General features: G+C 44.4%; 2 protein-coding genes across 4 annotated transcripts in view; one reads left to right on the forward strand and one right to left on the reverse strand.

Moving 5' to 3' along the window:
* Window positions 1–15041, reverse strand: part of Fam189a1 (family with sequence similarity 189 member A1) — a 151483-nt gene that overhangs the window by 58247 nt on the left and 78195 nt on the right. The window lies entirely within an intron of this gene.
* Window positions 6457–7065, forward strand: LOC122123984 (thioredoxin-like protein 4A). The gene has a single exon (XM_042698557.1). It carries the CDS (start codon window positions 6488–6490, stop codon window positions 6890–6892), a length of 405 nt encoding a protein of 134 aa, XP_042554491.1. The 5' UTR covers window positions 6457–6487; the 3' UTR covers window positions 6893–7065.

Raw genomic sequence — 15041 nt, forward strand, 5'->3', positions numbered from 1 at the left:
AAAAAAACAGGGAGCCATTCCCACAAGAAGGAAGAGAGGTTTGGAATCCTCAGACAATTTTTTTTTAATGGCTCATCAATTCTGGAACATTCTGTCTTTGGAATGGTCGGTGTTTATATGTTTATCTATTTTGGATATCATTGACTCTCCAAATGAATTACACGACACATGTCCTTTCCAGAAACTACCATGGTAGGAAGCTGGGATCACGCTAGACATTGCTTACAGGGTACACAATGACCGCCCAGCTCCTGTCCCTGGAGCTGAGGCAGAGCCTGGGGCAGGCAGGCCTCACCTGACTCTGGCTTCCCCGAGCGGGGATGGGGGGTGGAGGAGGGTTGGCACTGCTGGGGAATGGCACTGCTGGGGGGGTGGCACTGCTATGGTTGGCATCTGCAGTGTCCTCTGTGTGATGTAAACTTCTGCAGAGAAGTGGTAGAACTTTTAAGGGCCTCCTGGCTGTCCTGAGGCCCACCATCAAGCCCCTCAGCCTTGGTGCTGGCTTCTGGCCAACCACAGTATCCACAAGGCAGCCCCTGCCCCTCCCCACTCCTGGCTCAAATGGCTTCCCCTGTCCAGGAATAAGTGATAGCAAGGTATCTAAGACCTTCAGGAAGAACAAATCTGCAATATTCCCCCCTGCCCTCTATTTTTTTTTCCTTTTTTCTTTTTCTTTGTTAGTCATGGGGCCTGAACTCTGGGCTTGGGTGCTGTCCCTCAGCAATTCAGCTATAGACTAGCGTTCTACCACTTGAGCCACAACACCACTTCCAGCTTTTTCTGTTTATGTGGTGCTGAGGAATCGAACCCAGGGCCTCATGCATACAAGGCAAGCACTCTACCACTGACCCACCTTCCCAGCCCACCTCCCCCCTTTATTTTTTTAAAGTTCATTTGCTAAGAATTCAACTGAGCAGGAGGCTGAGATCTTAGGATCATGGTTCAAAGTCAGCCCCAAGCTGAAAAGTGAGACCCCTATCTCCAATGAACCACCAGAACACCAGAAGTGGAGCTGTGATTTAACGTGGTAGAGGGCTAGCCTTGAGCAAAAGACTGCAGAGACAGGTGCTGGTGGCTCATGCCTATGATCCTAGCTACTCAGGAGGCTGAGATCTGAGGATTGCTGTTCAAAGCCAGTCCAGGCAGAAAAGTCTATGAGAATCTTATCTCCAATGAACCACCAGAAAACCGGAAGTGGCACTGTAATCAAGTGGTAGACCACTAGCCTTGAGCTGAAGAGCTGAGGGACAGTGCCCAGGTCCAGAGTTTAAGCCCCACACCTCTCTCTCTCTCTCTCTCTCTCACACACACACAAATTAACTGTGTAAAGGAGAATTTCTCCCTGCTTTTTTCTTGTATAACTAAATGAGAATATCACTTTCAAATGCTGCACTCTGCTAAAATAATACAGGGGACCCTGACTTGTTCATATAGCATGCAAGTCTGAATAGTCAAATTTTAAAAGGTGGCCATATTTGACATCCTAAGTCAACATAGGAGATACCCAAAGTCTACTGGAATGTTTAATCTGAACGTACTGTCCATCCTATTACTTTCTGTCATCAGTAATACCTCAGATTGAATAATGATGCAGAAACTAAGAAGAAATTTGTAAATCAGACACTGAGACTGAGAACCTCCCTGTGGGTATTTACAACCCAAATGCAACAGATTCTGGAGGATTGCTCTAGAAAGAAAAGAAAAAATATATACAGAAGCAATTAAGGGGAGGGGGAAACAAAAACAAAAACACCAATCTTCCCATTGCTGTGGTTCTCCAAATTTACTATATGTTAAAGCTTGAGCCTCCAGTGTGATTTATTTGGATATTGAATCTTTTTTTTGTCAGTTGTGGGGTTTGAACTCAGAGACTGAGCGCTGTCCCTGAGTTCTTCTGTTCAAGTTACCACTTTGAGCCACAGTGTCACTTCTAGTTTTCTGGTGGTTACTTGGAGATAACTACCCAAGGTGGCTGTGAACCTCAATCTTCAGATCTCAGCCTCCTAAATAGCTAGAATTACAGGTGTGAGCCATCAATGCCCAGCTTTTTTTTTTTTATTGTAAAGATACTATACAGAGGGTTACAGTTACATGAGTGAGGTAATGAGTACACTTCCTCTTGAACATTGTTACCCCCTCCATTGTTTTCCCCCTACCATCCCCTCCCCCTCCCTACCTTCCCCGAGGTTCTTTTTTTCTTTTTTGATTGTGATTAAGTGATTACATAATTTCCGGAATTTCACAGTATTGTGGAATAATGATGCTCATTTAAAGTCACAAGTTCATTCTAACTTTCCTGGAGCAAATTGTCTATCACAGTCTGTAACATATAATGGTGTTCACATGTTATATACCATATATGTGATCAGCAGTATGGGGATATTTAGTAGTGGTTCAACCAGATGAGTGGGAGTTCTTTGTTTCTTAATTCCTGTTAGTTTTGTCGTATCACCTAAATTTTGGATTTAGCATCCACTTATCAGGCACACCAAGTACCGTTTGTCTCTTCGTTCTTGGCTTATCTCGCTCAACATGATTCCTTCTAGCTCCATCCATTTCCCTGCAAATGCCATTATTTTGTCATTTCTAATGGCTGCATAATATTCCATTGTGTATAGATACCACAATTTTTGGATCCATTCATCTGTGGTGGGGCATCTGGGTTGTTACCATATCCTAGCTATTGTGAACAGTGCTGCAATAAACATGGAGGTGCACGTGTCCTTGTATATTGGTTCCTGTTGTTTAGGGTAGATGCCTAGAAGTGGTATGACTGGGTCGTAAGGGAGGTCAATCTTTAGCTTTCTAAGGACCCTCCAGACTGCTTTCCAAAGTAATGCCCAGCTTTTGAGGTGCAGTTTCTGCCAAGTTGGCCCAGGAGCAGGAAAGCCACAGAACACAACACAATTTCAGAGCAAGCCTGGCCTTATACTGCGATCCTCACTTCCTGACCTCTAGCTTCTCCTCCTTGGCAAGGCAGAGGTCTGAGCTCACTCTGGGTTCCCAGGGTAGGGGACAGTGCATGAGCCACACAGGTGCAGCTGCTGGGATGTGCTACCTGGTGCATCACAGGACTTCTTTCTAGAGTGACTTGTGCAAGAATTTGCCCTATGGATTCTATCCAGTTTCTTAGGTTTGAATAAACAAGGTTTCCTAATCTCTTCAGATTAAAAATTCACCTGTGAAAGACGCCCTCTCTGCATTGGGGTGAAGTGGAGGGGGAAGCATGACTCACCAGGGAGTCTAGAGGATTTGGTACAAACAAGCTCACTTAACTACCATCCTGCATCAAGGCCGCTAGAATATTTTCTGCCATTCTCTCTCTCTGCTCCTCCTTGTTTAAAGCAGCTGAACCCCGCCACTTCCTGGGTTCTCTGTGTATCTATGAAGGCTTTTGTGTCACAGAAAACTATAGACGATTGCATGTTCTTCTGTTCATTGGCTCTATGGCAGTTTAGTTCTCAGTCCCAACTGAAAGGTCCAAGAGAGCAGAATGAAACAGCCCGGTGAATCATCACCAAAGAAAAGACACTCAGTGAGAGGTCATTAATTGCCACATGACGGTAAGGGCAGCGATCAGAGAAAAATCCACTAGAAGCAGTTTTAATCCTTGAAATACAGCACCTAGCAGGACACTAAAGGGACAGGATTGTCTAGATTCACATCCAGTCAGTGTGATTACTGTCTCTGTGCCTCAGTTGCCTCATCTCTAGCAGGTGTTGAAGAGTGACACCAATTGCACAGGATGATGGTGACATTCTTAAAAATGTAAAGAGTATTGCAGCCAGATAGATGCTGGTAGCTCGTGCCTGTAATCCCAGCTGAAGAGGTTGAGATCTGGAGGACTGCAGTTCAAGGCCAGCCCAGGCATTAAGTAGTCTGGAAGATTCCAATCTCAAAATTCACCAGCAAAAAGCCAGGCTGGAGGAGGAGTGGCTCAAGTGGTAGAGTGCCCAGCAAAGCTAGCAAGTTGAGTAAGCTTGAGGCTTTGAGTTCCAACTCGAATGCTGCTAAAGAAAGAAAGAAAATCATAGTGCGCCCACGGTGTAATGTCTGGAACACAGAAGCCCTTAGCAAATTTCCATACTAGCTTTGTGGGCTTGTGACCAAGAATGATCAAAAGAAAACCAGCCTGGGATCTGGCCCTCCATGCATGTAAGATGCTCCCAGGAGAAACAGCTTTTTATCACTGTGACAAAATCACCTCATACGAATGTATAAGGAGGAAAGGGTCATTTTGGCTCACACTTCCAGAAGTTTCCTTCCACAGTGAATTGGCCCTGTCGCTTTCTGGGTCTGTGGTGAGGCAGAATATCATGGAAGGAGTGCTTCCGGAGGGAGCTGCTCACTCCACAGCAATCAGGAAGGGAGGGCTAGGGATGGACACAGCATGAGGCAGACAGGACAGAGTGGCAGAGACAGAAACAAAGAGGACAGACAGAGAGGCTAGGCATGGTAGAGAATGTCTTTAGTAGCACTTACTTGGGAGGCCAAGGTAAAAAGATTCCAAGTTCAAAGCCAGCCTGGGTAACTTAGTAAGACTCTTCAAAAGGAAGGAAGGAAGGGAGGGAGTGACGGAGGGAGAGAGTGACGGAGGGAAGAAATCAGAGAGCGAGGAAAGGAGATGAAGTCTCAACATCCCCTTCACAAGCATGTCCCAATGACCTAACTTCCTCCTACCTCGTCACCTGCAGGAAGTTCCACAAAGCCAACAGTGTGGGGACCCAGCCTGTGGGGACCATGGGCCTCCCTCCTCTGAGTCCTCATGTGGACAAGAGAAATAGCTTAAGAGATTAACCCCCACCAAACAGACAAGAAACAAAAGCCATAATGTCATGTTCTGAGGCGCAGAAATAGTTGAGGAAAGGACCTGTGGAAGATGCTGTCTCACCCACTCTCAGCTCCTGTTTGTAGGTGAGCAGACTGAATCTAGAGTTTCCCCGAGCACCTTCCCCCGGGGGTGCAGGGGACTAAGGTGAGCAGAAAGAAGTCTAGCAACATTTTTAAATACCTTTGGCATAAAGCTCACAACATAGGGCTGGACGCTGGGGGCTCACACCTGTAATCCTAGCTCCTCAGGAGGCTGAGATCTGAGGATCATAGCTTGAAGTCAGCCCAGACAGGAAAGTCCTTGAGACTTTCATCTCCAATGAATCGCTAAAAAAGCCAGAAGTAGGAGGAGAGCTGTGGCTCATGTGGTAGAGTACTATCCTTGAGTGAAAACACACACACACACACACACACACACACACACACACACACACACACACACACACACACACACACACACACACACACACACACACATGGGACCTGATCTCAAACCCCAGGACCAGCACCAAAAATATAAAATATAAAAGTAAATTTAAAAAAATTTAAAAAGCTCCTACATAGCACATCAGGAATCTGTAAAAGGAAAGGATCAATCTTGAGAGGTGGGTGATGTGGCCAGCTGTGGGGCTCAGCCCTGACCCAGACAACAAGACATTTCCCAGGGATTCTCCAGGGCCCTCTCCAGGGAGTTCTGAGCCACCCTGGGTGCCACATGCATCCTCCTGGGTAGGACATTCTACATGAGGAAACTCAGGTCCGACACTGAGGCTGACGAGAGAAGATGCACTGGGGAGAATTCACACACATCAGAGCTGCACCAGAGCCGACAGCCTGGCATAGGAACAGGACAATGCACTGGCATGGCGTGTGTGCAAACACACTCGTTTGGGGCAAGCCAGGAGTGTGAACACAGAGCCTTGGAAACAGGAACTGAAGCAGCAGCCAAAACACAGAAGCTTCCTGCCAGGGGAGACTCAAAAGCTAATGAGAATATACATCAAGCCAGAGAAGGATTCAGAGTGATAAAAAGATGAGACTCGGATGAGGGAAAAAAGAGAGACTGGAGACAGAAGTAAGGAAACCAATTACAAAGTGAGAATTAAAATCCCACCATTGTGGAGCTCATAAATAATTTAGGAAGAGCCGGGAACAGAGCTGAAATGAGTGAAAAAAAATCATCAAAGTAATGGCTTAGGAGGATGGCTGAGGATGAGGAAGAGGATTCATGTGGAGGAGTGGTAGTTTGTTTTTCTTTTTTCTCTCAGTTCTAGAAATGAATCATTTTATAATGAAAGACCTCCAATCTGGTAATAGCACCTTCCATCTCCTTCTTCTTTTCACGTCACAGAAACAGATGTTGGAAACACACAGGGGCTAAGCAGGTACCCAGTGGTAAGAATTAGTGATTTTTTTTCCCTCAAAGCTAGTACTCTACCACTTGAACCACAACACCACTTTTAGCTTTTTGGTGGCTAATTGGTCTCATGAATTTTCCTGCCTGGGCTGGCTTTGAAAGCATGATCCTCAGATCTCAGCTTCCTGAGTAGCTAGGATTACAGGCATAAACTACTGGCATCCAGGGAGCGGGAGCGGGACGGTGCACGGGGACCCGGCAGAGCAGCCTGGGCCGCCCGAGGTGTCGGGCCACGTCAGGATGTCGTACATGCTCCCACACCTGCACAATGGCTGGCAGGTGGACCAGGCCATCCTGTCGGAGGAGGACCGCATGGTGGTCATTCGGTTCGGACACGACTGGGACCCCACCTGCATGAAGATGGACGAGGTTAAAAATTTTGCAGTTATTTATCTTGTGGATATTACAGAAGTACCTGACTTCAACAAAATGTATGAGTTATATGATCCATGTACTGTCATGTTTTTCTTCAGGAACAAACACATCATGATTGATTTGGGCACTGGCAACAACAACAAAATTAATTGGGCCATGGAAGACAAGCAGGAAATGGTGGACATCATAGAGACCGTGTACCGTGGTGCCTGCAAAGGACGGGGATTGGTGGTCTCTCCCAAGGACTACTCCACGAAATACAGATACTGAGCCTGCCCCCCTTAGCCGGTGCGTCAATATTCGGAGTCATTTCCATGTGGAAGAAATCTCAGCTGTTCAAAGCCTTTGGGAAAGTGTGTGTGAATCAAGGGCAGGAGGGTCCTTGAGATGAGGGCAGCATGGCCTTAATTAGCTGAAGCAAATAAACTTCCAGTAAAGGAACAGTGGTTAAAAAAAAAAAAAAAAAAAAAAAACTACTGGCATCCAGCATGACCGTTATTTTTATATAATAGAAAAAGAAATGTAGTATTAAATTGAGCATTTCTGAATGCTACCTATTTTTTTTCTGGCAGTACTGGGGATTGAACTCAGGACTTGCCAGGCGGGAGCTCTACCACAAGCTACTCCATCAGCACCTATCTACACTGGTTACTTATTAGACAGAGTCTCATATTCTGCCAAGGCTGGATTGGACCATGATCCTCCTGTTGGTGCTTCCCCACATCTCTGTGATGACAGACATGTACCACTTCACCCAGCTATTGTGCTTTTCCCAATGGCTGAGATGAGAGGCACACAACACACACTGTGCCTAGCCATAGGTCAATATGGCGTCTCTCAGATATTTATTTTTGCCTACACTGCCTCAAACCATGATCATCCCCATTTCTCCCTTCTAATTAGATATGATTGCAGGTTTGAGACACCCTGGCCTGCTCAATGTTAGACAATTTAAAGCTTTTGCTGTTGTATTTTTATATATGGTTTAATCTATTAGAAGTATATGTTGGTCTTTATTTTCAAGAAAAACAACATAACCTTTACTCTAAAGAGAATAAAATCCATACAATGTTCTTCCAATAAATGTATAGTAGATGCTATTAGAGACACAGGGGAATTTGAACCAGAATAAGCCTCTGCAGAGCTGGAAATATATTCATGGTAGTCTTCAAATGCATGAATGTAAGTTCATTTCAGAAATGCACGAGTGATTCAACTCAAGGGAATCTGTTAATATCTCTACAGCAAAGGTAATCTTAATGTTAAAATAATAAAACAGACATGAGGATATAATAGTCACATTTCAATGTGTTTTCAAATGTATTAATACAACTGGGCACTCATGGCTCATGCCTGTAAACCCTGCAACTCGGGAGATGGAAATAGGATTTTAGATTTCAGGCTAATCTGGGAGAAAAAAAAAGAACCTACCAAGATCCTATATTTCAAAGAAAACAACTGATATGATGGTGCATGCCCTAAAATTCCAGCTCCACAAGAGGCAAAGGTAGAAAGACTGTAGTCCAAGGCCAACAGGGCAAAAGTACAAGAGAAAGTCCAGCTGGGTACCAGTGGCTCAAGCCGGTAATCCTAGCTACTCAGGAGGCTGAGATTGGAGGATCACAGTTCAAAGCCAGCCCGGGCAGAAAAGTCAGTGACACTCTGATCTCATGTCCTAAGTAGGTTTCTGGAAAAATATCTTCTGTGTGTGGTCTTGTAAAAATTTGTTTCAATACAAGTGCTGCCGGTTTGGGTTTCTTCTTCAAACTAAAAAAGTTATTTAAGTGCAGTCAGGAGCTACCTAATGACGGTTTTGCTCGATGACAGGAACACACAGGACAGTGGTCCGAGCCGGGCTGGGGGCACTGAAGATTTCCTGCGGCCGTGGTTATGTTGCAGGTCAGTACCAGCTCACCGCATGCAGCCTCACTGGGCCCCCGCGGCTGCTGGGCACCAGGACGTACAGCCTGCAGGGCCCCTGGCGCAGCAGAAAAGTCCAGGAGACACTTATCTCCAATAAACTACTCAGACAAAACAGGAAGTGGTGCTGTGGTACAAGTGGTAGAGCGCTAGGCCTTGAGCACATAGTGGCCCACGGACTGCCCAGGCCCTAAGTTCAAGCCCCAGGATTGGCAAAAAAAAAAAAAAAGTCCAAGATTCTGAAAAACAAAAGGCAGTGGGGGTGTGGTTCAAGTAGCACAACATTTGCCAAGAAAGTGTTAAGCCCTGCGTTCAAACCCTAGTACTACCAAATTTCTTTCTATCTATCTATCTATCTGAAAAATAATCACACATACAACAGCAAAACACAAAAAAACTAGGTGTGAACTTGGCAGGAAACATTTAAACCCATATAAAGAAAACAGTAACATACACATGGAAGGAAAGAGCAATTTGAATAAGCAGAACAACAAACCACATTTTTTTGTGTGTCAGTGCATATGAGTGAGTGTGTATGCTTTGGTTCTGGGGCTTGGTCTCAGGGCCTAGGCACTGTCTCTGAGGTTTTGTGCTCAAGACTAACATTCTACCAGTTGAGCCACAGGTCTACTTTTGGTTCTTGGGTGGTTAATTGGAGAAAAGCACCCCACAGATTTTACAGCTCAGTCTGGCTTTCAACTGTGATCCTCAGATCTCAGCCTTCTGAATAGCTAGGATTACAACTGTGAGCCACCAGCACCTGGCTACAATCCATATTCTTGGATAATGAGATTGAACTCAAAGGAGATTCTGGTTCTCCAAAAGCCAAGTTTAAGGCCACAGTTATAAAAACACCCTCATTGTTTCCCTGAAGTCAGGTGACTCATTTACACAAGAACAACCACACAACCATTGGTAAGAAAACTTTATAACAAGGAAGAAGGAGGAGGAGAAAAGGCAGGCCTGTGAATTTTTAGACATCTCACAAAGCCTCCAAGATGAGAGCAATGGAATAGAGAAGTTCCAAAATCACATACATCTTGTTTCTACAAAGTTGGGGGAAATGGACTTTTAATCATTGATATTGATACACCCAGAAACAAACAGAAGTTTCCTGTATCATTAAGTATAAAGTGATATTTGTACTGATGAGAAACATGAAATCCAAAGAGGAGATAGTTAAACTTCAAATGATGTGATTTTCTGGCAGAATTCTATTAGACCTGGCTTTTTAACTTCAATCTGGTTTCTTCCTATTCCTTTATTTTTTTTAAAAAGAAATTAATAACTTCCAGCTACACCAAGGCTTGTGTTAAATAATACTATTTGTTTTGCATAATAAAAACCACTTCCTAATTTCCTGCCCCATTCTAGTTACTTGAAAGAGAAAGGATTATTAATTAAAATGATGGACATGACAAAATGTCAGTATACTGACTGTAACATGGCATTGATAGGCTGCTATGCTGAATATATTGTATTCAAAAACTATTTTCAGAAATCCAATTAGTTCTACAAATAGGCTATACACACACAGATATGAAGGCAAAAAAAATATTGTAACTGCTACTTTATATGAACAGTTAAAAACAGAATTGCCCATATACATTTACTGGAAGCTCATGTCCTAAGTAGGTTTCTGGAAAAATACCTTCTGTGTGTGGTCTTGTAAAAATTTGTTTCAATACAAGTGCTGCCGGTTTGGGTTTCTTCTTCAAACTAAAAAAGTTATTTAAGTGCAGTCACGAGCTACTTAATGACGGTTTTGCTCAATGACAAGAACACACAGGACAGTGGTCCGAGCCGGGCTGGGGGCACTGAAGATTTCCTGCGGCCGTGGTTATGTTGCAGGTCAGTGCCAGCTCACCGCGCGGCCACACGGGGCCCCCGCGGCTGCTGGGCACCAGGACGCACAGCCTGCAGGGGCCCCGGCGCATAACGCTTAATGACATCAGCATCAGCATCATCATCATAATAGACTAAGTACACTTCGTTTATATTCTAATCGCTGTTTCAGTGAACGTGGTGACATCACAGCGCGCCCTGTGTCCGTGAACGTGATGGCGTCACGTTCTGGACCTGCTCTGGACCAGAGAGCGTGATGACATCACCGCACGCCCTGTGTCTGTGAACGCGGTGGCGTCACAGCACGCTCTGTGCCAGTGAAGGTGATGACATCACATTTCTCAAAAAGACGCAGATGGCGCCCGCATGTAATCCGAGCTACTCGGAGGAGGCTGAGATCTGAGGATCATGGTTCAAAGCCAGCCCAGGCAGGAAAGACCATAAGACTTATCGCCAATGAACCACTCAGAAAACCAGAAGTGGCGCCGTGGCTCAAATGGTGATGAGCGCTCGCCTGGAGCTGAAGAGCTGAGGGACAGCGCCCAGGCCCAGAGTTCAAGACCCACAACTGACAAAAAAACAACAACAAAAAACAAACCAATTGAGTGTATGCCTCCCAAACAGCTTTCAATTATGACCAAATTAAGATACCAGACACGAAGGAGTCATTCTGAGAAACAGCTGCAAAACAACATATTCTACTAGCATAAATAATATTTAATCTGTGGCCCACAAATGTGAACCCTACTGTCCCTAAAACCTTGCTGTCATATTCTGCCTATTGTCTCCCCCCAACAAAAAGCCCCACAGTAATCACATTATGTTAAGTTACAAATCCATATGCAAAACATTGTCCTTTTTCAGATACCTTAGTAAGCAGAATACTATAAAACAAAGCAATATTGAAATCAAAATAGTCAGGAATGCAATTCAAAGCATTAAGGAACTTGATCTTTATCCTCTTGGGATGCGCATTCAGACTTAATCATACTTAACGTCATCACTTATGCAAAATGGAACACAGATTTCCCATTAAATTTATCATAACTGCCGGCTGGTTAAAATGTTCAAGTGCCTCAGACACACCATGGAAAAATTTGTATCATTTGGACAATGCACATGTTATCAATAAACAAAAGCTATAAACTCAGCAACACATATGTTTAGAGACCAAGCCAGAGAGGCAGACTAGGCCCTGGCAGTAATCTGTAACCTTGCTAGGATTAAGAGAAGAATCTCCAGCACTGAGTCACACAGAGAAAGACACACAGATGAACAAGCTGATGGTTTATGCTAGGCCTCTTCTTAAAATGAAAGAAAGACACAGGTTACGGGTTTTGCACTGGGGCGGTACAGATCATTTTAACACTGCTAAGATTTCACCCACCACTGCCCTCTAAGTGAAACATGGGTGTCACATTTGCAGAATGCCTACCCAAATTTGGCCTCCACAGTAAGAGGTCAACAGAAATGCCCTGATTTGAGCTGTTACTTTTCCTTGTTTCTAGATAGTGATTTATATAACAGTGGAAAATTCTCAGCAATATAAGTGAAGAGATTTTCCTATTGATTGGTTTAGTGAAGCAAAATTTCCCTTCCACGTTGAAGGAGAAATTCATTTTTTTTTCTTTTTTTTTTGGTCATCATGAAGTTTGAACTTGAGGCTCAAGGTTAGCGCTCTACCACTTTGAGCCACAGCTCTACTTCCAGCTTTCTGGTGGTTAATTGGAGATTAGAGTCTCAGCCAGGTGCTGGTGGCTTACACCTGTAATCCTAGCTACTAAGGAGGCTGAGATCCTCAGATCACAATTCAATTCAAAGCCAGCCTGGGCAAGAAAGTCCACAAGATTCTTATCTCTAATAAACTACTCAGAAAATGCCAAAAGTGGTGCTGTGGCTCAAGTGGTAGAGCACTAGTCTAAGAGGCTGGAGCACAAAGAGGCATACAGTCAGCGCCCAGAGTGTGTGTGTGTAGGGGGGGGGGGAGGAGTCAGACTTTCCTATACCAGGCTGACTTTGAACCGCAATTCTCAGATCTCAGCCTTGTGAGTAGCAAGGATTACAGGCATGAGCCTGTGCCCATCAATGGTCTCATTTTTCTATGGACAACTGGTATCTGCACATTGCCATGACCATGAGCCTATGACCAGAATTTCAATGCAGACACACTCAGACCTTGTTATCTGTCAAATGATTGATTGACATAAGCAACACCATTTCAGGGGCAGCTTCCATCTCCTAACCTGTCTATGCATTCTTTCAAGAGTTAGCCTAGTGAAAGTTCGTTTAATAGAGCCATATCCTTTTAGGGACAAAAGGTATTTTGTTTGTTTTTTCTAATTACTTCCTGCTTGGGTGATTGAGGGATCAACTCTTGACCCCATTTCAAACTAGCCAGTCTCATAAGACTGTGAACCAAAGTTCTGGTCAATTGGAACAAGCACTCCATTAAGGATAAAACATGGGTGGACTGCTTGCCCAGTGTGCTGTGGCGAAGCTGACTCATCTTGCCAGTTGCATGATCTTCTGCAGAAGTAAAACTGGCCTTGCCAAGAACTTTCTGAGTCTAGAGTCTCATTCCCTAGTTACATCCTAGATCTAGAAAACCATTTCCAAAAGAAGTAAGACACTAAGTGAGACCCCTCCCCGCCCCCATACCAGAGGCTGGAGTCCCAGAATCTGAGGGGAAAGAAAGGCACCTAATAGGACCAGGATCCCTGATTATCTACCCGTCACACTTGTGGCATTATTTCTACTATGTAGTGGAACTCATAGACCTAGGGCCAGTCTACAGGAAAACCCCTAGGAGCACCCCCAAACTACAGTTTTGTCAATAAGGACTTCTCTACCATGTAGCTATGTTCTTCTGAGACTAGAGAGAAATGCACATCTCCACAGCATTAAAAATAAATAAGAGATGGCAATGATTTATGCATGACAATGTGGGCCTACACTGCTCGCTAAGGCAAAACTACTAACAGTTACCATTAAATACGCTAAATTTAAATTTATACTAATACCCTGGTCCTCCAGAGAGAGAGGCTGAAAAAAAAACTGTTGGATTGCGCATCCCAGCTTCAGAGAAATAACTGAAAGTGAACAGGAAGTTCCAGAAGACATTGCTATGCACAGCACAAAATTATGAAGTCATGACTCCCCTGTAACTCTCTAGCCCTAATTTCATGTGTAAATGCTGGATTTAAAATGCGAAATCCGAAGTTCCTTCTGGATCACTGACACTTAATTATTCATGCTGCTTGTTTATCAGTAGCTTCTAACGGAAGTACAGCGGAGTAAGGTAATGAGTACATTTTCTTGTTGAACATTGTTACCCCCTCCCTCATTTTTAAATAAGAAGAAAAAGAATTCTCATTTGGCTAAAAAGCTCCCCCCACTCCTCTTCCCTCTCCTCCTCCTCTATCCTCTGTTTCCCTCTACCCCCACTCTGATAAAAAGGGTGATAGATCAGTTGTTTTCCAGAGTTCTCTGTCAGACAACAGTGCTATGATTTTTTTAAAAAAAATCTGTGCTAAGGCTAAACAATGTGCTAAGGTTCACCCCTGTCATCCTGGCTACTCAGAAGGCTGAGAGCTGAGGAATCACAGTTCAAAGTCAGCCCAGGCAGCAAAGTCTGTGAGACCCTTATCAATTAATCTTCAATTAATTAAGCTGTGGTTCAAGTGGTAGTGCGATAGCCTTGAGCAAAAAAGCTCAGGAACAGAACCTAGGCCCTGAGTTCAAACCCCAGGACTGGCAAAAAAAGAAAGCAAGATCACTTTTTCCAGGATGGATGCCACAGCAGGGTTACGGAAGAGCCCAGACTTTCACAAGCGGTTTCTTTCTCCTGTCTACCAATTCTGAAAGGCACCTTTCTGCAGATGGAGGATCGTAAGGGCGAGGATGAAACAGCTCTACTATTATGTTAAACATGTGAACTATGTATTAAATATTAAAATAGAACATTAGGTTGAATTCCAACCGTGTGTATTAAAATACTTTCATGTTGGAATTTCAAAGCAGCCTTTGGTGGTACATTTGAGATGGCTTTTCCTCCTGATGAGTAGTAGAATCGAATTCCTGTCCCTCTGCAACTGGCCTGGCCTTGTGGTTTACTTAGTCAGGAGAATGTGACACTGTGACCCTTGGGGACATGAGAGGTTTAAGTCCTAAGAATCAAGTCTCAGATTGCTCACACTGAGAGCAGCCAGCCACTGTGGAACTAGCCTGATCGCTACCACCATGCTCTGAACCCAAGCAGCCACATGAAGAGGCCAAATGAAGAGGGAACAGGGTCAGCTCAGCAGCTCCCACCTGCCCCACGCTCTCTCCCATGCATGCAAGTGAGGGATCCATGTCCATCAGCATTCCATGCTGCCACAAAATACCTGAGAGCGTACAGTGGGGGCAAAGCTGTTCAGCTTGTGGTGGCCAGGAAGCAGAGAAGAGAGAGAAGGAGAGCAGAAAAGGATGTGGATGAATTATATCCTTCAAGCTGGATGCCGGTGGCTCACACCTGTAATCCTAGCTACTCAGGAGTTTCAAACCTGAGGATCACAGTTCAAAGCCAGCCTGGACAGGAAAGTCTGTGGACTCCTATCTCCAGTGAACCACCAAAAAACTGGAAGTGGCACTCAAAGTGGTAGAGCCCTAGCCT

Source organism: Dipodomys spectabilis, unplaced genomic scaffold (assembly GCF_019054845.1).
Source record: "Dipodomys spectabilis isolate Male_0828 unplaced genomic scaffold, ASM1905484v1 ptg000233l, whole genome shotgun sequence".
NCBI lineage: Eukaryota > Metazoa > Chordata > Mammalia > Rodentia > Heteromyidae > Dipodomys > Dipodomys spectabilis.

Excerpts from the sequence above, each read along its gene's own strand:
- LOC122123984 (XM_042698557.1), top strand. The coding sequence starts at position 6,488 with ATGTCGTACATGCTCCCACACCTGCACAATGGCTGGCAGGTGGACCAG.